Genomic DNA, 24404 nt, shown 5'->3' with positions numbered 1-24404 from the left:
AATCACCATAGGCCAACAACACTAATAATTTCACTGGAATATTTGACAAGTTCCGAAGTTCGGACAGTTGGACTCCTTAAATTCTCATCGGACCCCTTAAATGTTAGTTTTGCACGTACCAAAGGGTCCAGACAAATTAAATTGGACCCCTTGATTTTTTGTGCTCGCGTTACCCCTGATTTTAAGATGTATCTGTATAAAAGTTGGTCTATTCCAGTTGAAATCCATACACCCCTATGGAAGGCATGACCTTAATCTTCCACACAGGGAACACAAATTTCATGGGGTAACCTGAATAGGGCGACTCTAAATCTACACCCCCTGTGTGGCAGATTAAGATCATGTCTTCCAAAGGGGGTGTATGGATTTCACATGGAACAGCCCAATTCAAAATCCAATGGTCCTAGTAATCTATGAGATTCAATGTCATCAGTACTTTAGGGGCTGTGCAATAATTATGAGCCCCCCGGGGGCTGGCCAAAAATCGCTTGCCCCCTCTTGGCCCGTCAAAAATGTTTTGGGGGGCCCTTACACATGCCAAATTTGCATATTAAAGTGTTTCCGTACTGTTTTCCTAAGCATTTTTAGAGCATTTTATTTAAAAGGCACCCATGAATGTGTGCCAAAAAATGCTTGCCTCCCCCCCCCTTCTCGGCTGGCCAAAAATTGCTTGCCCCCCTTTCAGCTCACCAAAAATTTCTTGCCCCCCCCCCCAGTTTCAACCTCCCCCACCAGGGCTCATAATTATTGCACAGCCCCTTAGGTCTAGGTTATTATGCTTACATCTCAAGTTGAAGCATAGCCAACTTAGTAGACATAATTATTGTTTAGGTTTCAACTTCAAAATGTCAAAGGTGAAAGTTGTCACAATACTTCCAGATGTATTCCCCGTCACTTTGTGCCATTTTTTGTCCAATCCATTGGGTCCTATGTCCACCACATCAATTCCTGTGTCGAATGCAAGTGTGTTGACCTCGGATAGATACACAAATACTTTTCCCATTCAAGCAGAAGGCATTCCTGCACTTCAGAGGCACCTGTTTCTCCTTCTTCCCGATCACCGCCGTCGCTCGTCCAGTCCTGCCACGCTCTTTGATGGCAATTTTATTTACATGCATTTCGCCTTCGCTTTCAAATTCTTCCTCCATTGTTTTTGGTTTATCTATTTGTCGGACTACGCGATAACACTCTCCATCTTGCACTGTAAGAATGGGCTCGTCAAAGATCGATTTTAAGTACTTTTCAGACATGACTTTGTTCCATACATTGTTAACTGGATCATACATTTGTAACGAGTATGAGTCAAGTGGGGTACCATAGTAATCCACCTCTTCACCATACATAAGAATATTCCCATTGAAAACAACAGCTTTGGGCTGACCATAGTCACACTTTAAAGGAGCTACAGACTTCCACTTATTCTCACCAATATGGTAGCACTCGACACTCCTAATTGGCTCACCATCGTAGCCCTTGCCGCCAACTGCATATAGCAATCCGTCCAAATGCACCAGTGCAAAGTCGCTTAGCAACAACTGCATGATTGCAAGTTCTTTCCATGAGTTTGATTCGGGGTCATACTTCCGTAGTTTGTTCAAGAACAGCTCTTCCTTGCCATCTAGATCATCGTTATAGCTGTCATCACAACCATCATGTACTAATCCTTCGCTACCTAATATATAAAATGCATTAAAAAAAGAATTGCATAAAAGTTCGCATGTACTGCACTTCTTATGAGCAAGTTGATTTTTGCAAATCCCACTTTGAGCTACTTTGTGCACATGACACAATAAAGTGACCTGGCATCTAAAATATGTTAAAGGGCAAATTGTACTAGAAGTTGAAGCATGTGCCAGCGTTTTCGCAATCGCTAACAGCGTCAAGGCAGCGGCAGGAATTTTTGGGGGGGGGGGGGCAAAGTGAATTTCAGAGGGGAAAATAACAAATTTTGCACAAAATTGCCGCAAAAAGTGGTAATTTTTGTAATTTTGGTTTTTACCGGGGCAAGAGTTCTGACTGGGGCTATTTGCCCCCCCAGTGCTCAATCATTGCAATTTGACCCTGCGGTATGCTAGCGACTTCCCGATTAGCGACTAAAGTAAAATCAGAAAAAATACTACGCTCTTTTGATTAAAAATCTGAATTGCTTAGTGGTTTAAGGGATCCAAAATGAGCGCTTATTATGCTTTCGACAGTATTTTTTGTGGGACATGAGAGCACCTCAGACCTATCGAATTGCATTCTGAATACTGAAGCATGTCTTTCTGATATCAAATAATTTTCATTTTAAAATTTTTTGAAATTTTTGATATATAACAGTCCTCAAGTAAATTATATAAATCTAATGATATATTTTAAAGTGTATGTAGCAGGGAGGAAAAGTCGACGGTCAATTGAAAATTTTGACCTTTCATATTGAAGATATGGATTTTTTCCCAAAAAGACCTAATTTTTTTTTGTGTTTTGGGAAAAAAACCATATCTTCAATACGAAAGGTCAAAATTTTCAATTGATCGTCGGCTTTTCATCCCACCTACATACACTTTAAGTATAAATCATCAGATTTATAAAGTTTACTTCAAGTACTGTTAAATATCAAAAATATCAATTTTAATGATTTGCCATAAAATGTGTATTAAATTGCGAATTTCAAAAATCAAAATTATTTGATATCAGAATGACATTCATCATATTCAGAATGCAATTCGATATGTCTGATGTGCTCTAATGTCCCAAAATAAATACTGTCCAAACGTTCATACCCCAGTCCTTAAAGGCTTAATGTACAATTTCCTTCAAATTTTAAATTTGTCATTATATACTCAAAATGCTGAAATAATACTAGCAATAATGATCGGGAATGGTTTCTGTCCATTTTGAGCTGAAATAACGAGGTAACATGAAAGAAACACTGCTTGTTATTTTGGCCGCTTTAACACGCAGTTCTATATGGACATAAAGTCATAATTTCTTGAATTATATCGAACTTTGCTCTGTTTACCTACAAACACAACAAATTTGGCTGATTCCATTTAGGTGCAAGTTGTGACATGTGTAAACATTACAAATATGCAAAAAAATCAGGTTTGAAAAAATTAACCAAATTCATATTATAAGATCGTACATTATGACTTTAATAACACTTGATATTAGATTTTATTTCAACACGGAAAGCCCCATTCAACAAAAGTTGTTCTTCCTTGGGGGTCACACAAAATCAAACACACAAAATAACAAAGTAATTACAAAAGCTTATTTTCTATAGGCTTTTAAACATATTACAAATACAAAATTAATAAAATCAAAATCCTTGTATGAGCAGGTCCTATATTCCTGTTTTACCAAATGAAACACATGATACCCTAAACCCTGCAGATTTGCAATAAAAGTGAAATTTTGATATTTTAGGGTATTATAAAAGAATTTGCTATATATTGCAATTTCAGTCACAAAATTCAAGCCATCCAAATCTTTAGTATAGGCTAAGATATTACTCTTGAACCAAAGTATTTGGCTAGAATACTTTGCTTGAAGTTGAACTTATAGACTGATATTCTAGACTTCGTACAAAACTTTAGGGGCTCTGCAATAATTATGAGCCCTGGGGGGAGGGTAAAATTGGGGGGGACAAGAAATTTTTACGAGCCAAAAGGGAGGGGGCAAGCAATTTTTGGGAAGCCGAGGGGGGGGGGGAGGGGAAAGTGATTTTGGCACACATTCATGGGAAGCCTTTTAAGGTTTTTAAATTTGGCATGTGCAAGGGGGTGGGAATTTTTGGCAGGCTGGGGATGGCTCATAATTATTGCACAGCCCCTTAGGCTTGATTGTTACATCATTCAAAAAACATCATGTTTTTGACACTAACACACTTTCTTCCAAACAACTGCCAACTACTTATAAAGACATATTGTAACATTTCCATAAATTAGATTAGTATAATTTCTTTTCCATAAAATGTATACCCTTTTAATTTTGAGCCGGACAACTGAGTTCAAGCAAAGAAAATTGGAATTTACTACCAGCGCCAATGTGTAATACTCTGTCGGTCGTGCTACGGTACGATCCTTTGATGTGTGTGTGTATGATCGTCCCGCACGCCATGTACGTACCAGGGTACATACTCTCGTTATGAACATTGCATACATGTTTGACTAACATTTCCCCCATAATAATAAAATAATAAAACCAAATTGTGGGCTGATTTTGCCAAAAAATACTGGGGGGGGGGGCAGTGCCTCCTAAAACACCCCCTTCTTGCCAACTGAATGGCTATGCAGCCAAAATTTTGTAATGCTTATGCTCAAATATGCCAATTATTGTTTGATTTCCGCCTCCATCATTGTACACATTGGCCTATGTGAGTTGGTACTCATTGCGTCTAATCTCTTTGGGAAGACTAAAGAGACCTGGAGTGTATTTCATTTTAAACATTTAACCCTTCCTAACTCAACTAACCATTTGCAAGTGTGAAATACCATTTTACTAGATGTAACTTTACGAAGGGTCCCTGTACTAAATCCATATTATGTACAAAGAGTACCAATCGTAAATAAATTAATTTTATGATGCCTTGTAAGTTACAAATGATTTCGAGACTTAGTAAGTTAAGTTTAGTAAAATGGACCCATGTTCACATTCAGCTCTCATGTTACATTTTAAGATATCCCTGTATAAAATTTGGGCTATTCCAGTTAAAATCCATACACCCCTATGGAAGGCATGACCTTAACAGGAATGTAAATCTTCTGGAAATTTTTTTTTTTCCGGAATGGGATGATGATAATTTGTCATAAAAAGAGCAAAGGGGAATGATACCCTGCAGCCTATTCCTCAGACAAACCCCCTTAAATGTTCAATACCACAAGCAACTTATATTTAATTACAAAAGCCCTTGGCCATCTGTCCAAAGACCAGCTGGAAATGTTGCTGGCTGAATCTTCCACACAGGGAATGCAAATTTCATGGTGTTTACATGAATAGGGCAAATTCCAACTCCTGTGTGGCAGATTAGGTCATGTCTTCCACAGGGGCGTATGAATTTCAATGGGAATATCCCATTTCAAAATCAAATGGAAAGAGTCCCAGTAATCTATGAGATTCAGGTTAACATCCAAGTTAAAGCATCCAAAACCTAAATCCAAAATTACTGTTTAGGTTTCAACTTCATAATATCAAAGGTGAAATTCCTCACAACACTTTGAGATAAGTTCACCGTTACTTCATGCCATTTTTTGTCCAATCCATTGGGTCCTATGTCCTTCACATCAACTCCTGTGTCGAATGCAAGTGTGCTGTCCTCAGCTAGATAAACAAATACTTTCCCATTCAAACAGAACGCATCCCTGCATTTCAGATGCACTTGCTTCTCCTTCTTACCCATCACGGCCGTCACTCGGCCATTCCTGCCACGCTCTTTGATGGTTATTTTATTTACATGCATTTCAAATTCGCTTTCCAATTGTTCCTCCAATGTTTTTTCTTTATCTACTTGGCAGACTACGCGATAACACTCTCCATCTTGAACTGTAAGAATGGGCTCATGAAAGGCAGCTTTCCAGTACTTTTCAGACATGACCTTCTTCCATACATTGTGAACTGGATCATACAACTCTAACGAGTATTGGTGAAGACTCTGACCAAAGTAGTCCACCTCAACGCCATACATAAGAATATTCCCATTGAAAACAACAGCTTTGGGCCGACCATAGTAGCATGTTAAAGAAGCAACAGACTTCCACATATTCTCACTAATATCGTAGCACTCGACACTCTTAACTGGCCCACCATAGCTCTTACCGCCAACTGCATATAGTAATCCGTCTAAATGAACCAGTGCAAAGTCACTTCGCACGGACTGCATGCGTGCAAGTTCTATCCATGAGTTTGATTCGGGATCGTACTTCCGTACTTTGTTCACGAGCAACTCCTCATCATTATCTAGATCATCATAAAAACTGTCATCACTGCCTTCATGATCCAATCCTTCACTACCTATAATTAAAGACAGAGATAAAAAGAATTTATTGCGTCTGACGTCATCTGTCAATCAAATTCGAGCACGTTTTGTTTACAAGTGTTGTGATGATGACTTGCTGAAATGCGGCGGTACAACCGGGCACCTTATTGTTAATTTTGCACCTTCAAACATGCAAACCATCTCAAAAGTTAGGTCTTAATAATAGGAAACTTTCTTTGGCGAAGGCACCATGTCAACAATGCCTAGAAAAGCTGCTTTTTGCCTTGTAAAAGTACGTATTTTTCGCCATTTGCTGCTATTCCTTTTCTCCGATCAGCACCGGATAGATCGTGCTTCCTTTTACGCGCTATTAACCCGTGTAAACCAATCAAAAATCGTAATTGACAGTGACATCAGACGCGATAAATTCTTTTTATCCCTGTCTTTAATTATAATATTTCATTAAAAAAATCAGAATTGTGAGGTTAACGCGCCATTTCCTGTGAGCAAATCAGATATTTGCAAATTGCACTCTGTCCACACGACAAAATAAAGTGAACTGGCATCTGAAACATGTTGAAGGTCTAGTCATACTAGCAGTTTTGTGTGGGAAATTAAGGTCATGTTTTCCATTGGGTGTATGGATTTCAATTGGAATACCCCTGTTCTCATGGGTCAAAAGAGGCAAGAGAACGGCGACCAATGAACTCTGGGGGTCTAGGGAACTGTTATCGGTGCTGAAAAAGGGGGTCCATGCCGTGGCATATACCTGTATAGCTGGGACATGTGAATGCCCCCTCCCGGGGTCTAATCACTTTGGTTCTCTTGAGTTCTCAAATTCCTTCATTTTAAAATTGTTTGTTGGTCCTTGTTTACCTAAACGATTATGTTCCTCCTTTTTTTAGCAATAAAATTAAGTCCCCTTCAGTTGCATATCAGGGGGTAGGTTGTGGCGGAGGACAACAATGACATTTTGGTATGGTATGCCATTGCCCAGTGTCACATTTTGTTACGGACAGTTAAGTCTTCCTGTTGCCCTGCTCCAAAGTGGAAGAGCATTATAAACCTGACTGTTTTCTGAAAGGAACAGGATTAAGTATTAAGGGGGTACTACACCCCTGCCCAATTGTTTGCCTATTTTTTTCATTTTTCTCAAAAATTATAGTGCATTGGGGACAAGTAAGATATGTATATTATAGGGGCAAGGACTACAACTACTGCACCGGAAATTTTATTTCAGCACAGACAACTGTTGTGGAGTTACACTCAAAAATGAGGGAAAACCAATATTTGATCAATAAATCAATAACTACTTGCTTTGAGTTGCTGAATTTTCAGTACAGTAGTTGTAGTCCTTGCCCTATAATATGCGTATCTTTACTTGTCACCAATGTGCTATAATTTTTGAGAAAATGCAAAAATAAGCACAAAATTGGCCAGGGGTGTAGTACCCCCTTAAATTGATCCTATAACCAGAGTGAGTCAATTGATAATACCATTTTTTTCCGGTTTTGGAGAGTGTCCCTGACCTAGAGCTAAATGCTAGGATCAATTCATGGTTGAAAACACATAGACCTACAATTTTTTTTAAGTCAACCATGAATGATCCTAGCATTTAGCTCTATATCCAGGGACATTCCAAAGCCGAGAAAATAAATAACTTAATTTAAAAAAAAGTATAGTCCCATCCCCAATTTTGAAAAATGTTCCCCCCAAAACGGGGTGGGACTATACTTGAGTCAGTACGGTAATACCTGCAGGTACAAATATAAAGGTTACTCCAAACGAATGTGGAACATATCATTATGAATTCGGCTTTTGGTAAATTCATTTTACGCATGCATTACTTTTGAATTAGAGAACAAGGGATCAATGCTGTACATAATAGAGGGAGGCATATCAATTTTTGAATGAAGATAAGATGGTAACAGCATGACAAGTAATCAAAAGAGGGCGGCATACAGGGTTAGCTAACTGTGCATCACAGTACGGTCAACGACGATAACCGTTAACAAATCGATATGCTGCCCTCTATAGGTAAAGCATTGATCCCTTGTTCTCTAATTCAAAAGTAATGCATGCGTAACATGAATTTACCAAAAGCCGAATCTGGCTTCGGCCGTCTGCCGAATTCATAACGATATATAAAACCTTACCTCCAACTACGTAGAGTACATCATCCACAACAACAGATGAATGACCCATGATTTTCCCGGTGCCTGTAGGAGGAAGTACAAATTTCCATGGTGGCGTTGTCCAGCTTACATTTCTTTTGTTGAAGTATGATACAGTGGTGTCATCTTCTGAGCCACCTATCACAAGGGGAGCCTGAAACAACAAAAACATTCAAAAATGAAGCATGTGAAAGAGTCTGTGTCCAGTGATGCCAACGCCGCGCCTTAGGCGCACAATTGGGCTACTTGGCGATCTCTTGCCGCTACTCAAAAAAGCATGCCGCTACTTGTCTAAAATTGGGCTACTTTTGCCAGTCTCAGGCCGCGGCAGTAATTTGATGTAGTTTCCTTTCAATTTAGCCGATTTATAAAGGTTTTGAGTCTTTGAAGCTCTAAATTGAAATTACAATGGGTTTTGTGACCATTTATTGATCGGTCAGTAAGTTTCCAGTAAGTACCGGAAGTTTTAAAGTCAAGTGCTTTTCCGCCAATTGGGTGTTTTATGCTCTAAATTGGGTAAATCCGCCCAAATATCCGGTATTGGGCGCTTTTTTGGAAGCTTAAAAATTGGGCTACTTGAGAATCCTTTACCGCGGCCTGGCGACTCAATGCGCCGCGTCAAGTCGCAAGGTGTTAGTCACTCAAAATGCCCTGGCTACTGCGATGGTGTTCACTCACCTGTTAAAGCTACTAAGTATGTCTGTTTATCCTTTGTGAATGGGGGGACAATGGGCCATTCACGAAGGATAATACTACTGGCTTGTACAGGTGGCGGCAAACAAAGAACATCAACATAGTCTGACCAAATATCTCGTAACTACCAACTCAACAAAATGAGCATGAAGTCGGGGTGACTTTACGCTGATTTTGTGATAGCAGATCACATATACGTCAAATTACTGCATCAAACACCAGACTTGTAATATTTACACTCCAATGAATTGACTCAATTTTGGGATCTTCTACTTACTAAACAGCTCACTGACTTGACTTGATGCATACCAGCTGTTAGGCCCTGATTCATATTTAATCCTCATTTAGGCCTGGGAAATAGATTGTCTGTGAAAATGAGCAGGATCCAATTTTTTTATTACGATTTGGCTAAAATTTCAAAATGTGTTGCATTTCTGAAACACCAAGCTATTCCTTAGGTGGCGTAAGCTGTATGGGCTATTATAGGGTGATCTAGTCTGTGAAAAAATGCTGGACTCCGTATATAGTTTCTGCAATGGATGTCTTCACCTTGACCTTCGACTTGCAGAAAGGGTAAGTTTTGAAGAACTGAGTCGCTCTGGAGTCAAGAAAATGATGTTTTCCCGGACCCTGTTTGTACACAAAGTCAATGGGGGCTACTTTCGGGTGTGTCCCCTATAATGTGTGACCTGATAACAAAACAAATCCTGTTACCACAAACTGAAATCCAAGGCCCTGAAAATTTTGTGTTAAAACAAGGTACCACTGTACAAGATTTGGCAATTGAATATGGTCATTTTCACGGTAAAGGGTGTAACTTTGGATTTTTTTTTTTTTATTCTGTAGTGTTCTAATAAAGCCACAGAATTCCATGATTTTTGGCCACATAAGTCATCTAGTTAGCAGCTACCTTGGGTAGCATAATCAGCTTTGGGAGTTACTGCGCTCAGTTTTAGCAGGCTTAAATGTACTTAATATTGCCATTTTGAAAAACTATAAAAAACAGTAACATTTTTGTAAAACCCTGTGTTTTCTTCAGTTAGTTCATGGATAATTTTTCTTATCCTGAAAGTACAGTCATATGTTCAGTAAACACTGCCACATTAGATTTAATTGTGAACAGCCCTGTATTTTTGAGAACCGGACTTCAATATTTGTCGCTTCGAGGCTTCATTTTCCGTTAACAATTGTTAACAAACTTTGTGGGTGTAGCTTTGGTTCATAATTCTTGGTTATTTCTTCACTTCTTCTTGATTCATAACAGTTGTTATCTTAACTTTAAATGGGTAACAAAAATTAGTCGATTTGCAAGCTTTTAAAATTTTTTATAAAATCTTGACTTCAAAGAGCCGTTTTCCGTTAACTTTTTGAAGCCTCCAAACAAACTGTTCAGCAAGCTTGTGCAAATATAAATAAAAGAGCTCATCAAATCTATTTATCAAAATGTAGCAAAGTAGATCCTCAAGTCACATGTTTTTAAATCGTGGAGATATATATCACCGTTTGAAAATGGGACCCAATACAAACTTTCCGTTAACAATTGAAGCCTCCGAAACAAATGAAGCCTCCGAAACAACAATAAGATTAATTATCATCTATGCATATCTAAATTGGTGTGTTTCATACTGATATCTGCATTGTAATTATTACTTGATATGTGCAGAATGTCATAAATTTAAAAAAAATTTGACATTATGGTTAATGTTTGAAAAATATACTGATATCCCAAAAAGCCTGTTTCGGAGGCTTCACATGCAAAAAACACCATACTTAACAAATGGGTGAAAAAATTAACATGTGATAAATCTAAAATATCTGCCGCATAGAATCATTTATTCAATATACACAAGAAAATAACAGCTTAGATGATCCCAACACTGTTGTTTTCAAAAAAACTACTTCTGCAATGTTTAACAATTGTTAACATGAAGCCTCCGAAACAAAAAAAAAATGACTTGCTGTGATAATTTAATTTTTGTCACAACTGAAATTCAATACTCAGAAGCAAAGCATGAAAATTGGTAATTGTGATATTTTTTACCTATTTTTTATGTCAACTTGTAGTGGTTAGCCAAATATTTTACTTTTATGATCACCTGTGTTGTTAACTGAAGCCTCCGAAACACAGATCGCTTGAATTGCCAATTCTAGAAAATAAGTCCAATTTCTGTAAAACTTGGCTGGGAGGTTCCTTTCATCAAGTAGTATTTGTACATGAAGTTAGACATTCAAATTATTTTAGGAACCCAATTAAAACATAAAAAATACGTTTAAGGTTTGGAAATTTCCATTGTAAATGACACTTGATGTTAAAAATTTTCAAAACTGCAATTACAAACATAGCAAAACATGGTATAAAATTTAACTTATATCTGTTGACTTACTTTGGAATGGGATTTCACATGTATTCCAGCTTTCATGTCATAATTTTCTGAGGTTATGTAAAATACATTTTTTCTTAGATTTTAACCAAAATGTTATGGAAATGTCAAATTTTTTATTAGAAATCAAAAGGTTTAAGCCTTGAAACATTATTTTACTGGAATTTAAGTTGCTTCTATGCATGATTTCAGTAAACAGAAACATATTTAAGTGGTTTGAAATTTTGACCCAAAAATCAAAAGTTACACCCTTTACCGTGAAAATGACCATATATGAATACAAAAGCCACCCAAGTCCATACTTTGGCCAAATTGAGTTAAGCATGGGAAAGTGTTGCTATACAATGTACATAGGCCTGTCATATGTATGAAAGAACAACTCAAATTCATCCTCTGTGTCTATTGAGCATGTGAAAAATAGCATGTATGAAAGAATCAACCCAAGTCCATGATTTGAGTCTTGTAACACATTGATTGAAACCCAGTACAATGTAAGTCCACTTGTAACACATTCATTGCTGGAGAGTGACTTTTGAAAAACAAATGGGTTTAATCAAGGAAAGTGTGTGGTTTATATTACATGGCAGAATGCTTATCAACATTATAAATACATAACTGTGTGCTTTATTTTGTATTATCTTACTAGTGGTAATCTCATTCCAACATTATTGTCTTAGTATATGATTCAAAATACCACCCCAGTCCAGAATTTAAAATGATTTGAGTCTTGTAACACATTGATTGAAACCCAGTACAATGTATGTATAAAAGTCCACTTGTAACACATTCATTGCTGGAGAGTGACTTTTGAAAAACAAATATGTTTTTATCAAGGAAAGTGTGTGGTTTATATTACATGGCAGAATGCTTATCAACATTATACATAACTGTGTGCTTTATTTTGTATTATCTTACTAGTGGTAATCTCATTCCAACATTATTGTCTTAGTATATGATTCAAAAACCACCCAAGTCCAGAATTTAAAATGAACCCCACGAAGTCCCTGAAATGCTAATCGTCATACCTAATACAGTTTAACCCACCCATTTGCACGCATAACTTACCATATTGACCAGGTAAATCTAATTGAAGGAATTAAAATGATACACATGTTTTTTTTTCTCAAAATCACTTCCCATGGACTTGGGTGGGTTTTGGATTCATGTATTCAATTTCTTACGGTGACAATGTTCCTAGGTGTAAACATATCATGCAGCTCGTCAGAATCGGCTCCTTTGGAAGATCCACCACATTTGGGTTGACGGCTCTTTACAATGCGTCTCAGGATCTCACAGCACTCTGCCATGTCATGTTTGTCAAAGAAATCACCAGCTTTTTCCAGTTCTGCGGCAGGTATGACTCCTAAACGAAGCATCTTTACGAGTTTAGCTGCATGTTGTTTACGAGTTGGTAGGTCATGTGACAGCCAGTTGATCAAACCTGTTAGAGCCTGTGATACAGTAAAAAGGTTTTTACATGAGTAAAAGAACCATTTTTAAAAACTTTCAGGAAAAGGGCACTAAATGACCCAACATTTTCTTATTTTCCTGCTTCCAATGACACCCCCTTTTTTATATCCAAAATCAAGTACCCAATGACACATTGTTGTCACCTTGGTCTGGGGCGGACATTTTAAAAATGAATTTAGAAGAGCAGCAACGACATCACTTGCATTACATTCCAGATGTTAAATCTACATCATATGCAAAATTTGAGGAAATTCGCATGAGTCCGTTTTCTTTTAGAGCCATTTGTCTATAACTGGTCTTTACATGTAGCCCGTTGAGGGCGCTTATAACCCCATTTTAGGAACAAAAGGTGATTTAAAAAAACGGACTCGTGCGTATAATTTTCTAAAATTTTCAGAGTATGTAGTATGAACATGTAGAAATATAATCAAGTAGTTGCCCTACCTGCTCTTCTCCGAAAAAATAAAAAGTCCTATACCTCAATGATAATGAAACCTTGTCTCCATTGTTACATGGTAGGTTTGATACTAATTTGACCCCTGGTGTTGCTGAAGTTTCTGATGTTATTTATATGATTACAGCCTTTTACCTGGCAATATTGTGAGGACAACACAACCTATTAGTATGTACTATAGGCCTATTACTTCTTTCTATAGTAAGTGATTCAAATTCCCAAGGTGGCCAAGTAGTTTTTTTGCAGTGTGACATTTGTACATGTTTATACTCGATCTTGTATGTCACAATGACCCTCATTATACAGTTTGTTACCCAATGACCTCCTTTTCTTTAAAAGTTTCATACTCAATGACCCCATTGTTATTCAGGTTGTGAACTGGATGACCCCATATATATTTTGTAAGTATGTACATTTTAGCCCTCTACTTTTAACATGGCAGGGGCACATTCCTGCCACTTCTGATAGGGAGTGCTCCCCGAATACCATAAAACCTCGTCTACCAAGCATATAGAGTGGTTTTGATGAAAGCTAAATTAATCTAGACACCATCCATTGAAAAACTTATAATATTATGGAGTTTAAGGGGGTACTACACCCCTGCCCAATTTTGTGACTATTTTTGCATTTTTCTCAAAAATTATAGCGCATTGGTGACAAGTAAGATATGTATATTATAGGGGCAAGGACTACAACTAATGCACTGGAAATTTTATTTCAGCACATACTACAGTTGTGGAGTTACAGTCAAAAATGAGGGAAAACAACTATTTGGTCAATAAATCAATAACTACTTGCCTTGAGTTGCTGAATTTTCAGTGCAGTAGTTGTAGTCCTTGCCCCTATAATATACATATCTTACTTGTCACCATGCAATGCACTATAATTTTTGAGAAAAATGCAAAAATATGCACAACATTGGCCAGGGGTGTAGTACCCCCTTAAGCAAATTAATTACCGATACAAGCATATACAAACAAGTGCTATTGTAAGACCAATCTAAATTGTTGTCTCGTATTAATTCAGCTTTCATCAAAAAAACACTATATGCTTGTAGACGAGACGGGGTTTTACGGTATACTGCTAACATAAAATTTTAACTAAAACAAACCTCTTCTTCTTTAGCAGAACAAGCTAGATTTGGTTCTACCAGAACTTGTTCTAACAGCTCAGCACGCATGTCAGCTAGAAATGTTTCAGTCGTCATGAAGGTGGAGAAATAAAAGGCCATGGCACTCACGGCCCAATCCAACAACTCATCAACAGGTTCTCCATAAGATTTAGCCATCATTGCTACAGTGAAAGCATCCTCACACAGGATTTTACCATCATACAGGTAATCTTTAAGCTTTGTTGAACACTCCTTGATAACCTTATCAAATTGCATGTAGCACGCTAGACTCAGTACTTTCACTATGTTACCTTCAGCCACGGTTAATTTACCAGTGTACGCATACTCTAAAAGTATCTTGAATGCGGGTCCATCTCCTTCTATCTCTATTTCAGATTTGGTGCTCTCCACAAAACCCCCTGAGAACATGGACTCAAAATATTCACTTGCTGCAGCCAACACCATTTTGTGAGCTTGGAATGACCGTCCGCCGATGTTGATGGTGATGTCGCAGAACTTGCTTTGGTTTAGGAAGGAGTGAAATTTCTGCATCATATCTGTTCCATGCCTATTGTCAGTGTCAGTTGAATTCTTGGAATCCGAGATGTTATCCTTTGACTTCATTTGGCTACCGGCATCTTGATCTTTTCTGCTGGACAAAAAGAAAGAATCATAATAATAAATACTGGTAATTAAAATTTGAAACATGCATGAAAATCTTATCAAATTGAAAACCTCTGGCCCTACTACCCCTATCAAGTTACATTATGGATCTCAAGATTGGGGAAAAATATAGAGAATACATACATCACTGTATACATGTATGCATACACTGAGGGTATACACATACGCAAAATCCCTACCTAAAGGCAACATCATCATTTTCTAAGTTTTTCCCCTTATGGAGCAAAATGATCTCATTATGACATAAGGTTATACCTGAACCCATAATTGGCTCCACAGCAGCCCACAAATTAATCGAAGGCATCAAATGCAAATTTTTATGTCTTCCATATGCCCTATAGTGTTGCCTTGGTGCCCTACATTTCTGTCTGTTTTCAAGCCAAAGTAGGTAATGGTGCCTCCAACAGACGAGGTACAAAACACACCAAGGATTAAAGGATGATAGAAGAGGATACCTAGAAAAAATAGAAATATTTGAGCCAGGTATACCAACTTGGTGTGGGGAACAAGACAAAGACAAGGTGAAAACTAATGCAGTAAACCAGAATGGTGTACACTGTTACTGCACTTAGTAAAAATCCAAAACCAAAGCCTTTGAAGTGTTTTATTTGAAAGGCGCCCTATGAATGTGTGCTAACAATTGCTTGCTCCCCGGCTTGCCAAAAATTGCTTGCTTCCTTAAGGGCTGGGGTATGAACGTTGGACAGTATTTATTTTGGGACATCAGAGCATTATCAGACATATCGATTGCATTCTGAATACGAAGAATGTCATTCTGATATCAAATAATTTTGATTTTTGAAATTCGCAATTTAATACACATTTTATGGCAAATCATTAAAATTGATATTTTTGATATTTAACAGTACTTGAAGTAAACTTTATAAATCTGATGATTTATACTTAAAGTGTATGTACAGGTGGGATGAAAAGCTGACGATCAATTGAAAATTTTGACCTTTTCAGATTGAAGATATGGATTTTTTCCCAAAACACCAAAAAAATTAGGTCTTTTTGGGAAAAAAATCCATATCTTCAATATGAAAGGTCAAAATTTTCATTTGACCGCACGGCTTTTCCTCCCTGCTACATACACTTTAAGAATATATCATTAGATTTATATAATTTACTTCGAGGACTGTTATATATCAAAATTTGAAAAATATCAAATTTTTATAATTTGTCATAAAATTTGTATTATATTGTGATTTTCAAAAATGAAAATTATTTGATATCAGAAAGACATGCTTCAGATTCAGAATGCAATTCGACAGGTCCGAGGTGCTCTCATGTCCCACAAAAATACTGTCGAAACGCAATAAACGCTCATTTTAGATCCCTTAACATGCCAAAAAATCTTTCTCTCCAATTTTCTCCTCCCGGGGGTCTCATAATTATGGCAAAGCCCCTCACAGCATGCAATGAGCACTGTATGGTACTTTGATGACTGAAAAGCATGACAGTTTCTCGGATAAAGACTTGATTACATTTTTGTGGCATAGACAGGATTTTGGAACCGGGGGAGGGGGAGGGGCACAACTTGTAATATGTACAGACGGATATATTTTTTGCCGACAGAAGTTGTGATTTGTTGACCCAAAATTTTTTTGCATGGTTTCAAAAAGTGAAGAGCAAAAAAACAAAGCATAATAGGCGGTAACAACATAAAAACACAAAAAGAATTTTAATAATTTTTAACAATTCTCCCCATTTTTTCTGTCACCCTGGGTAAAAAATACTATTGTTAACCCAATTGTGACATGATCAAGGGGAATGAGTCGCATGTCGACCCTGGTCGAAAATGAGTTTGACATATTTCTAAAGAGGACATTTAGAGCTTTCAGAAACTGAAAACCCCAAGTTGATTCGACTTTTCATTGCGAAGTTACGTCACTTTATCAATCACTGAAAACATTAGAAAACAAAAGAATTTTAACACTTTCTTTGCCAATATCTCAAAATCAATGTTAGCAACATCCGACTTATTCGTGTTGTGCATTCATTGTTCCAGATCAATAAATCCTATTGTTTAAAATGTATTGTAAATATTATTGATTATTCCCTACACTGTCTTGGGCATATTTTAGGGTAATATCAAGTCATGAAAATTACCAGTAAAATCGCGGCTTGCTGCATCCACGGTTAGACTTTTTCAAGCCTGCTACAGTGCATTTTTTTCAAATGTTGAACAGCTTTTTTAATACTTTTAATTACTTTTTTTAGCGCATCCATGAACTTAATTTATCAAATACATTAAATCAACCAACAAATTAATCCCGCTATCCGGGCCAAAATTTATAAAAGAACAAGGCGGTTCTCGAACCACGAGTCTCGCCTGCTTTCGCGATCGCCTGCTTTTACAATTACTTTTGGTAGAAGTAAATGAACCTGCAACAACCCATGGCGATTTGCCTGTTCAATTTGAGCTTGCTTGGACCAATATTGAATTTGACCTTTGATCCCTAAATTTTGGTGGGTCTCGGCTGGCCACACGACAGTTTTAGTAATTTGACCTCAGATGACCCATGGGTGACCTTGGATGACCCTAAATTACCTTCCTAAACTTTGACTCTAAATGTTGACTGTACCCACCAAGTTTCATGCCCATATGACAGTTTTTAGTAATGTGACCTCAGATGACCCCTGTGTGACCTTGGATGACCCCGAAATTACCTTCCAAAAATTTGACTCTAAATGTTGACTGTACCCACCAAGTTTCATGCCCATATGACAGTTTTTAGTAATTTGACCTCAGATGACCCTTGGGTGACCTCGGATGAACCCAAATAACCTTCCTAAAATTGTACTCAAATGTTGACTGTACCCACCAAGTTTCATGCCCATACGACAGTTTTAGTAATTTGACCTCAGATGACCCCTGGTGACCTCAGATGACCCCGAAATAATCTTCCGAACATCGAATCGGGTTGAGATCCTCTGGTCATACCACCCCCTACCACGTTTCATCATCATAGGGCTTAGGGAACCTGTTTTAGACATTTTTTGAAAAATGCTTCCTTCACCCTAAAAAGGTGGTTTTAATTATTCAGTTTCCTATACTTTTGTACATGAGAGACATTCTTCAAAGTCTTTTTTGGCCTAATAACTTGGCCTACACGACCGAAATTGATATATGTAATGCGCAATATTAAAACAATATTTCATTAAATTTTTTTTTTTCCCAACTTTGAGTGTGTGGGAGGGGCCACATGGGGGGGGTACTAGTGTGCATCCTCTGGTCATACTACCCCTACCACATTATGTTGACTGCACTCCACCACGCTTTTACGCGCTCCATACGACAGTTTTTAGTCATTTGACCTCAGATGACCCCTGGATGACCTTGGGTGACCTTGACGACTAACCAACACAAACTTGTTCTGTCTGGGGTGAAGATGCACCCACCCACCAAGTTTGAAGAACGTATGACCCTAGTCTCTGAGAAAATAGGTTTTTGCATTTTATGCATAAATTATGCAAATTAGGTACTTAATTACCATATTTTGCGCTGAAAATCGAAGCGGGTTGAGATCCTCTGGTCATAATACCCCCTACCACGTTTCATCATCATAGGGCTTAGGGTTCTTACGAATCCCCCAGATACAGCTCCACAAGGCGGATTTCTTCAGATTTCCAACCATATTTGTAGAATCGCTATGCATAAATTATGCAAATTAACAACTAAATGCGCATACTTTTCACGAAAAAACTAATCAGGTGATCAGCAGATGTGTATCATAGCTGCCACCAGGTTTTGTTACCATGCGCCCGGACGGATCTTGAGATAGTCTGTCCACAAACTCCGCTATCAATTTGCGCTGATTTTTGATAAATTATGCAAATTAGCTATGTTAATTTGCATATTTTTCACCGAAAACATACGGTTACGGAGCAAATTTGGATACCCTTCCTCCCACTAAGTAGCGTCGCCGTAAGTCTTACGGTTCCCCAGATACAGCTCCGGACGGACACACATACATACCCCCCCACACACGCCCCCACACACATCCACACACACGGACAGACAGAAATAGTGATTACTAAGTCCCATCCTGAACAAAGTTCAGGCGAGACAAAAATGCTGTTTCAATCACGAAAATTAACCTAATTTCGCGCATACACGTAAGACTTGGCGATAGTCTATTCAGATATCGTTGTCAAGCTCGAGGTGATTGACCCCGAATGATTGACAGTTGGGAACGCGTGCTGTTACGCTGTAGTCATGGTGCTGGGAGCTGTTGGTAGCGTTAGCTGGTGCTGGCGATCGTCGACTCGACGGTCGCCAGCACCCCTTTTTCCAAGATGGTGGCGCCCATGCTGGTACCAAATTTGGAGAATCGGCGAATCACTGTCAACCCCTTGGTAATATGTTATGGGCATTGTTTATCTCTCAGTATACGGAGGTTACGGAGCAAACTTGGATACCCTTCCTCCCACCAAGTAGCGTCGCCGTAAGTCTTACGGTTCCCCAGATACAGCTCCGGACGGACACACATACATACATCCACACACACGCCCCCACACACCCCCACACACACGGACAGACAGAAATAGTGATTACTAAGTCCCATCCTGAACAAAGTTCAGGCGAGACAAAAATGCTGTTTCAATCACGAAAATTAACCTAATTTCAATACACGTAAGACTTGGCGATAGTCTATTCAGATATCGCTGTCAAGCTCGAGGTGATTGACCCCGAATGATTGACAGTTGGGAACGCGTGACTGTTATGCGTAGTCATGGTGCTGGGAGCTGCTGGGGGGCGTTCGGGGGTGCTGGCGACCGTCGAGTCGACGGTCGCCAGCACCCCTTTTTCCAAGATGGTGGCGCCCATGCTGGTACCAAATTTGGAGAATCGGCGAATCACTGTCAACCCCTTGGTAATATGTTATGGGCATTGTTTATCTCTCAGTACGGCTACATGTACATTTTTTATCTACCGTATTCGTCCGAGTATAGTCCCACGTTCGAGTATAGTCCCACCCCCATTTTTCGAAAAATTCCAGAAATTGTAAAAAAAAAAAAGTTATTTATTTTTTCGGTTTTGGAGTGTCCTAGTGGACCTAGACCTGTCCTAATGTTAGATCATTCATGGTTGACCTAAAAAGATTGCATGATGTTTTGTGTTTTAATATGAAAAGTGATAATTTGTATTCATGTCATACTCTATTAATGATTTCAAAATGCATTGAATTTGAATGCATACATGTGGAGTATGACATGAATACAAATTATCAATTTTCACATTAAAAACTCTAAACATCATGGGTTTTTTTAGGTCAACCATGAATGATCCTAGCATTTAGGTCTAGGTCCAGGGACACTCCAAAACTGAAAAATAAACAACTTAAAAAAAAAAATTATTATTTTTTTTTTAAATTCCGAGTATAATCCCAACCCCAATTGTGAAAAATTTTCACCTAAAAAACGGGTGGGACTATACTCGGACCAATACGGTACCGTAATTAAAATATTATTCAGAACCACAACAGCTGATATAAATATAACACACAGAATATAACTTGAACTAACTTTATAGCTTGTTTCGTTTGGAAGTTGTATCATTCCAAACTTGTACGCTTCAATGAGAGGCATGTTGCAAATATGTGGTAACTTTCTACACACAACATCCATTGGTTAGTCTATCAGTACAACTAGATTTAGCATTGACATACAGGGTGTCCCAGAATGATCTGTACCGGGAAAGATGGAATTTTTTAGGTATGAAGGGCATGTTGAATGGTCATATTGTCTTGCATTTTTAGTTCTTCATATATTTAGCTTTCTCAGATTTTTAGATTTTAAAAATTGGACGTTTCTAGTAGAAGTTATAGAAGATTATGTAAAATGGTGAATTCTAAGTTTTGACAACGCAACCTATTGTGAAAATTGTAACATTTAACCGTTCAGCACAAAGTTATTTGGAAAAAGTTATGCAGGTATTTTAGTTGTGCCCTGATCATATTTCCACTAAATAGCCGATATCTATTTATTATTTATGATGTTACGAAGCAATCATTATATGGAATTAAGAATTTGTGGCCTAATCCCATTCTCTCTTTGGCGGTAGTTTTAAATATAGTTAATGTGGTGTGAGGTCCATGTCATTTGAAATGCTTGCAGAGATCGAACTGGTTGTGGTTCAGAAAAGACGGCTCCTCAATTTACTGTACAGTAGCGTGGATTTCTTTCAAAAACTTACTGGCAAACCGGCAGCTATGTTGAGACGCAAAGAAGATTCATTAGACGATAGTGTATAACGTAAAGAAGTTTGAGGAGCACGGAACTGTCAGGAATCGGAAAAGTGAAGCTTCAGGTGCTCGTAAGACTGTCAGAACTAGAGCGAACATTGCAGCTGTCCGGCAAACTTTAAGGCGCAACCCCGACAGTAGTTGTCGTCGAAATGCTGTGCCAAACATCCCACGCTCAAATCATTTAATCGTATCGTGCCATTTTTCAAAGGTATGCGAAGTCGTTTTCATAGATTTTACATTATTGCATGTCACGCCAAAACAAATAAATGTAGCGTGCTGAAATTAACAGAATAAGTAGGAGACATGTCCAACCTTATAATGCTGTCATTAAAAATAGATACACTGCCCGTCTTCTATTTTTAGTAATTTTTGCAAACACGGTACAAATCATTCTGGGACACCCTGTACTAACAAAACTTAAGTTACACATGATGAGGAGAACACTACAAGAAACTGAATAGAGAGTGAGCCAAAGAAATGTTGTCTTCCACTTTTTAATGACAAAGTCATAAAGTCAATTTAAAGGTCAAAATCACATTTTACTGTGTAATCCAGGCATTAAACTGAACATGATATCAAAAGGGACTTTTCAATATCGGGCTTAACATTTGGAATCCCCCAGGCTCAAAATTATTGCACAGTCCCTTAACCTTGTTGACAGCATGTTCAACTTCAAAATGACAAACTGGACAAAAGAAACACAGCCATATAATAAACAGCTTTTGCGTGAATCACTCATAATATGCACGGCCACGGTATTGTGGACCTTACTTGAGAACTCTAGCTTCGAATTTGCACACGATAGTTACGCATTCGAAGCCCGGATTCGAAGCTAGAGTGCTTTGGTACGGTTTTTCGGTCGGACAGCGGTGCAATTTTTTGCACCGGAGGTTATATATTCTGGTTATGTTGAAATTTGGATTAAAGTTATTTCGATGAGTCAACTGTATTTTTTGAGCAAGATTTGCCTAATATTTTGGGCAGTCTAAAATTTTGCTGAAGTGTAATTTTAGGTTAGCAACATTTTTGATGCAATCGCCTGTCGTGATCTGCTGTGTTTACTTCTGACCTTCCATTGCTTTACACGGTGTCATGCTTCAGCGATTCCGACTACATTTTGAATGCTACAGTATAGAAAACATATTTATGTAGGTTTCCTTCACCGACCTGTTCTCGAAAAAAATTCAAATTTCTATGTAAATATGCATTGTGTTTGGGTTCCGGTCTCGGCGAATTTCGCTGACTAGCAAATGTGTTAACTAAGGTTTGCCTGGGATACCTACACAATGTCCATCCTTGCTCGAGAAGTCTAGCCAAGAATTTGCTCACCGATAGCTTCACATTCTAGGCTAGAGACCGTAGCATTCAAAATGTAGTCGGATTCGCTGAAGCATGACACCGTGTAAAGCAATGGAAGTTCAGAAGTAAACACAGCCGATCACGACAGGCGATTGCATCAAAAATGTTGCTAATAATAATATACACTTCAGCAAAATTTTAGACTGCCCAAAATAGGCAAATCTTGCTCAAAAGATACAGTTGACTCATCGAAATAACTTTCATCCAAATTTCAACATTACCAGACTGAACCTCCATTGCAAACTGCAAAAAATTGCACTGATGTCTGCCTGAAAAACTATAGCAAAGCACTCTAGCTTCAAATGCGTAACTATCGTGTGCAAATTCAAAGCTAGAGTTCTCGAGTAAGTCCATCCATATGTGTGGAATAGGGAGACATGAAGTCCATGTACAAAAACCAGAAATTACATTTCAAATGTACACCAAGGTATTCTTCCCTAACTATTTCACTTTATACCATGTCACTGTTGCCCTTTACATCTTTGAAGTAAGCTTCCTTGGTTGTATTATGTCTCGGAAATTTATTGGTCCAAATTTGTAGTCAATATCCTGAAATTATGTGTCCTGCTTGTAAGCTACAACATGCTTCAAATGGTGTTGATCAAATCTAGCTCTCAAAATGTCTGACAAAACAATCCCTAACTTTTGACCTTTCATAAAGACATGCGTTATTCTACCAATACCCCACAGAACAGAGACTGTGACTATGAGGTTGATATCATGACATGACACATCAGCAGTTGAAGCATGTGCAGGTCAATGAACACATGGACTCTCAACCAGTCTCTTGTTCAGCATGTTGGGCTATTGACTGCACATGGCAGTGCTATCAAGGCCTTGTGCATGTGTAAGGTCTGAAAGGGTATGATTTTGGGTCATGTTGTGAACATATACAATGGACATGTACAGCTGAATTTGTCATGTGGATATTTAGACTTTTATCAATAAAGTAAGTACAAATTGGGGATATGGAATAAGGACTTTGAGTGCATTTTAAAAGTGTAGGTATCCCAGGCAAACCTTAGTTAACACATTTGCTAGTCAGCGAAATTCGCCGAGACCGGGGAAAAACTCAATGCATATTTACATAGAAATTTGAATTTTTTTCGAGAATAGGTTGGGGAAGGAAACCTACATAAATATGTTTTCTATACTTCACTTGACCCAAATATATGATTATTTATGGTGATAATCAAGTCGCACATGGAATTTTAGAGGGATTTTGATAGCAGTTCCATTAAAAAAAGCTGCTATCGATCGCCATGAGACTAAGATCTAGAAACACCCCTAAATGCCGTTTTGGGGAATTTTGCTAGCTGAATCTTTTTGATGAAAGTCAATCTTTGACAAGATGTAACTTTGCTGCGGAAAGTGCTATGACAAAAAGGTTTTCAGTGTTGGCTTTGTTTACTCAAGGGCTTTATTTTGATATATAAAATGATGCAGTTTGATGGCAAATTTGAATTCACCTAGCATACCTAAAAAGTGGTATGTGTGTGGGAATTTTTATAACTGGTGCAGTTATCATGTTTTGAAATATACACTCTTTGACAGCTCTCTCCGTGGCTGTTTGAATGCCTGGTTATACCATGTACCCATACACTAGGTATGGGTACATGGGACCAGGCCAGGTATAATCCATATGCACGTACTGTACATTAATGTGTGGTACCGATGCATGCCATGGCAATGCATGCAGATTCCAACAATATAATGGCAATAGATTTGTCATTAACAAATGCAAAATAACTCGTTTTTACACACATTTCTTACTTACGCAACTGTACTGGCCATATTTTGATTCGTTGCGTCGAAGACTGTATAAAAAGTCAGTAAAAACTAACTTCAAAAACAAAATACTTCCAACC

General features: G+C 38.0%; 1 protein-coding gene across 2 annotated transcripts; it reads right to left on the bottom strand.

Annotated features, from left to right (window-relative positions):
- Positions 1-742: 742 nt before the first annotated feature.
- LOC140140874 (kelch-like protein 15) lies at positions 743-24404 on the bottom strand. 2 transcript variants are annotated; one of them, XM_072162622.1, is made up of 5 exons: positions 24314-24404; positions 14240-14888; positions 12386-12655; positions 8113-8284; positions 743-1672 (listed from the first exon to the last, which is right to left on the bottom strand). In XM_072162622.1, the coding sequence occupies exons 1-5, from the start codon at positions 24328-24330 to the stop codon at positions 942-944; spliced, it is 1839 nt and encodes a 612-aa protein (XP_072018723.1). In that variant the 5' UTR covers positions 24331-24404; the 3' UTR covers positions 743-941. The 2 variants fall into 2 exon arrangements, with proteins under 2 accessions (XP_072018723.1, XP_072018722.1); XM_072162621.1 differs by lacking the exon at positions 743-1672 and adding an exon at positions 4240-5991.

This window comes from Amphiura filiformis, chromosome 19, assembly GCF_039555335.1.
Source record: "Amphiura filiformis chromosome 19, Afil_fr2py, whole genome shotgun sequence".
In the NCBI taxonomy this organism is placed as follows: Eukaryota; Metazoa; Echinodermata; class Ophiuroidea; order Amphilepidida; family Amphiuridae; genus Amphiura; species Amphiura filiformis.
This window is presented reverse-complemented; position numbering and strand designations above follow the sequence as displayed.